Below are 1,376 nucleotides of genomic sequence, written 5' to 3'. Positions count from 1 at the left end.
ATTATTGTATCTGTGGTAGTGCAAAGTAGAGTGCCGAAGTACCATTGAAACGATCATAAGCACATGTACGCAGACATGCAGCAGTCCGAAAAAATTCTCTATTCTTCCTACAAACTCACCCACCGAATCAAAAACACATCTCACACACCTCTCTTGCATTTTTTTACGTAGGGTTGTATAGTTTCTACAAGCTCTTCTATGGCAGCTTTAGTTCCTCCATTGGCCCCACTGTCTACAAACTTCTTCATCATGCCCACACTCTTGATGTAGTCCACGTATCCACTGGTGGCCATGCGGCTCGTGTTGTCGTCCACTTTGGTGAGCGTGTACCGGAGCTGTATGGGTTTAAGAGTAGCGGTAGAGATGAAAAAAAAAGAACAAACTGTGTACAGGTGAGGGAAACAGGACACGATGTGCACAGACGAGAAAAACAGGTCATTTTGTGTACAGATGAGAAAAACAGGATACGATGCGCACAGATGAGAAAAACAAGTCACTATTAGGATGAGAATAAACAGGCCACATGTGTCCCGAATAGAAAGACAGGTAAATATGTGTGCAGATGAGAAAAACAGGTCACTGTGTGTACAGATGGGAAGAACAGGTCAATATGTGTACAGATGAGAAAACGGGTCTCTCTGTGCACAAATGAGAAAAACGGAACACCATGCGACGCGTAAATCGTGGTAGATGAATAATTTATGTCCGGCCCGGCTGAACTGTTGGGGTTGAAATCTGCCGCTACTATTTAGGCGATGTTGTGTGGGTAATAAAACTGTCGGTGGAACCAGAGAGACGATGTCGAATACAAACCTGAAGCATAAAAACACCCGGATACAGGTATAGTAACAACGTGTGCAAGATAGCCCCACTTTGTGCTTAACGGTTAACTAATTACTACCCTGGTGATGAACACATATATTCATCATTACTTAAAACGTAAACACCCTATTGCGATAATTTTAACACCTTTTTTCGAATCTGAATATATACACATACATGCACACTTGTTCGTCAAGAACATACCTTATATTTGAACTTGTCACCCATTGGTACTTCTGGGGTTGACACTTCGCAGTCCACTAGAATCACACCATTGGCTGGGCGTGTGCGCGTATACGTCTCGGTCACGCGATTAGCCTTGACCAGCGAGGAGGCAGGCATGATGTACTCATTGGTCTTCTTCTCAATATTAGAGCCCTGTGACCACAAGGGAACACGGGCAGAATAATTTAGTACGAGGGCCGCTACGCCCAATTAAGAGACCTGCTTTAGAACGCTGTGCGAAATTCCCTGAGAAGTATTATTTGTCGCTGAGCAGTGTCTTGCACTATGCTCATACTATATATATATATATATATATATATATATATATA

The 1,376-nt window shown here is 42.9% G+C and overlaps 1 protein-coding gene across 1 annotated transcript in view; it reads right to left on the bottom strand.

Annotated features, from left to right (window-relative positions):
* Positions 1-1,026: 1,026 nt before the first annotated feature.
* SARC_04705 overlaps positions 1,027-1,376 on the bottom strand; it is a gene marked incomplete at both ends in the record, with an annotated part of 10,547 nt that continues 10,197 nt past the window's right edge. The window contains one exon of the mRNA XM_014301462.1: positions 1,027-1,200. Within this exon, the coding sequence (XP_014156937.1) occupies positions 1,027-1,200 (174 nt within the window). The remainder of the gene's footprint in view (positions 1,201-1,376) is intronic.

This window comes from Sphaeroforma arctica (genome assembly GCF_001186125.1).
Source record: "Sphaeroforma arctica JP610 unplaced genomic scaffold supercont1.274, whole genome shotgun sequence".
NCBI lineage: Eukaryota > Ichthyosporea > Ichthyophonida > Sphaeroforma > Sphaeroforma arctica.
The sequence above is the reverse complement of the archived record's forward strand: the minus strand, read 5'-3'. Positions and strand labels throughout refer to the sequence as shown.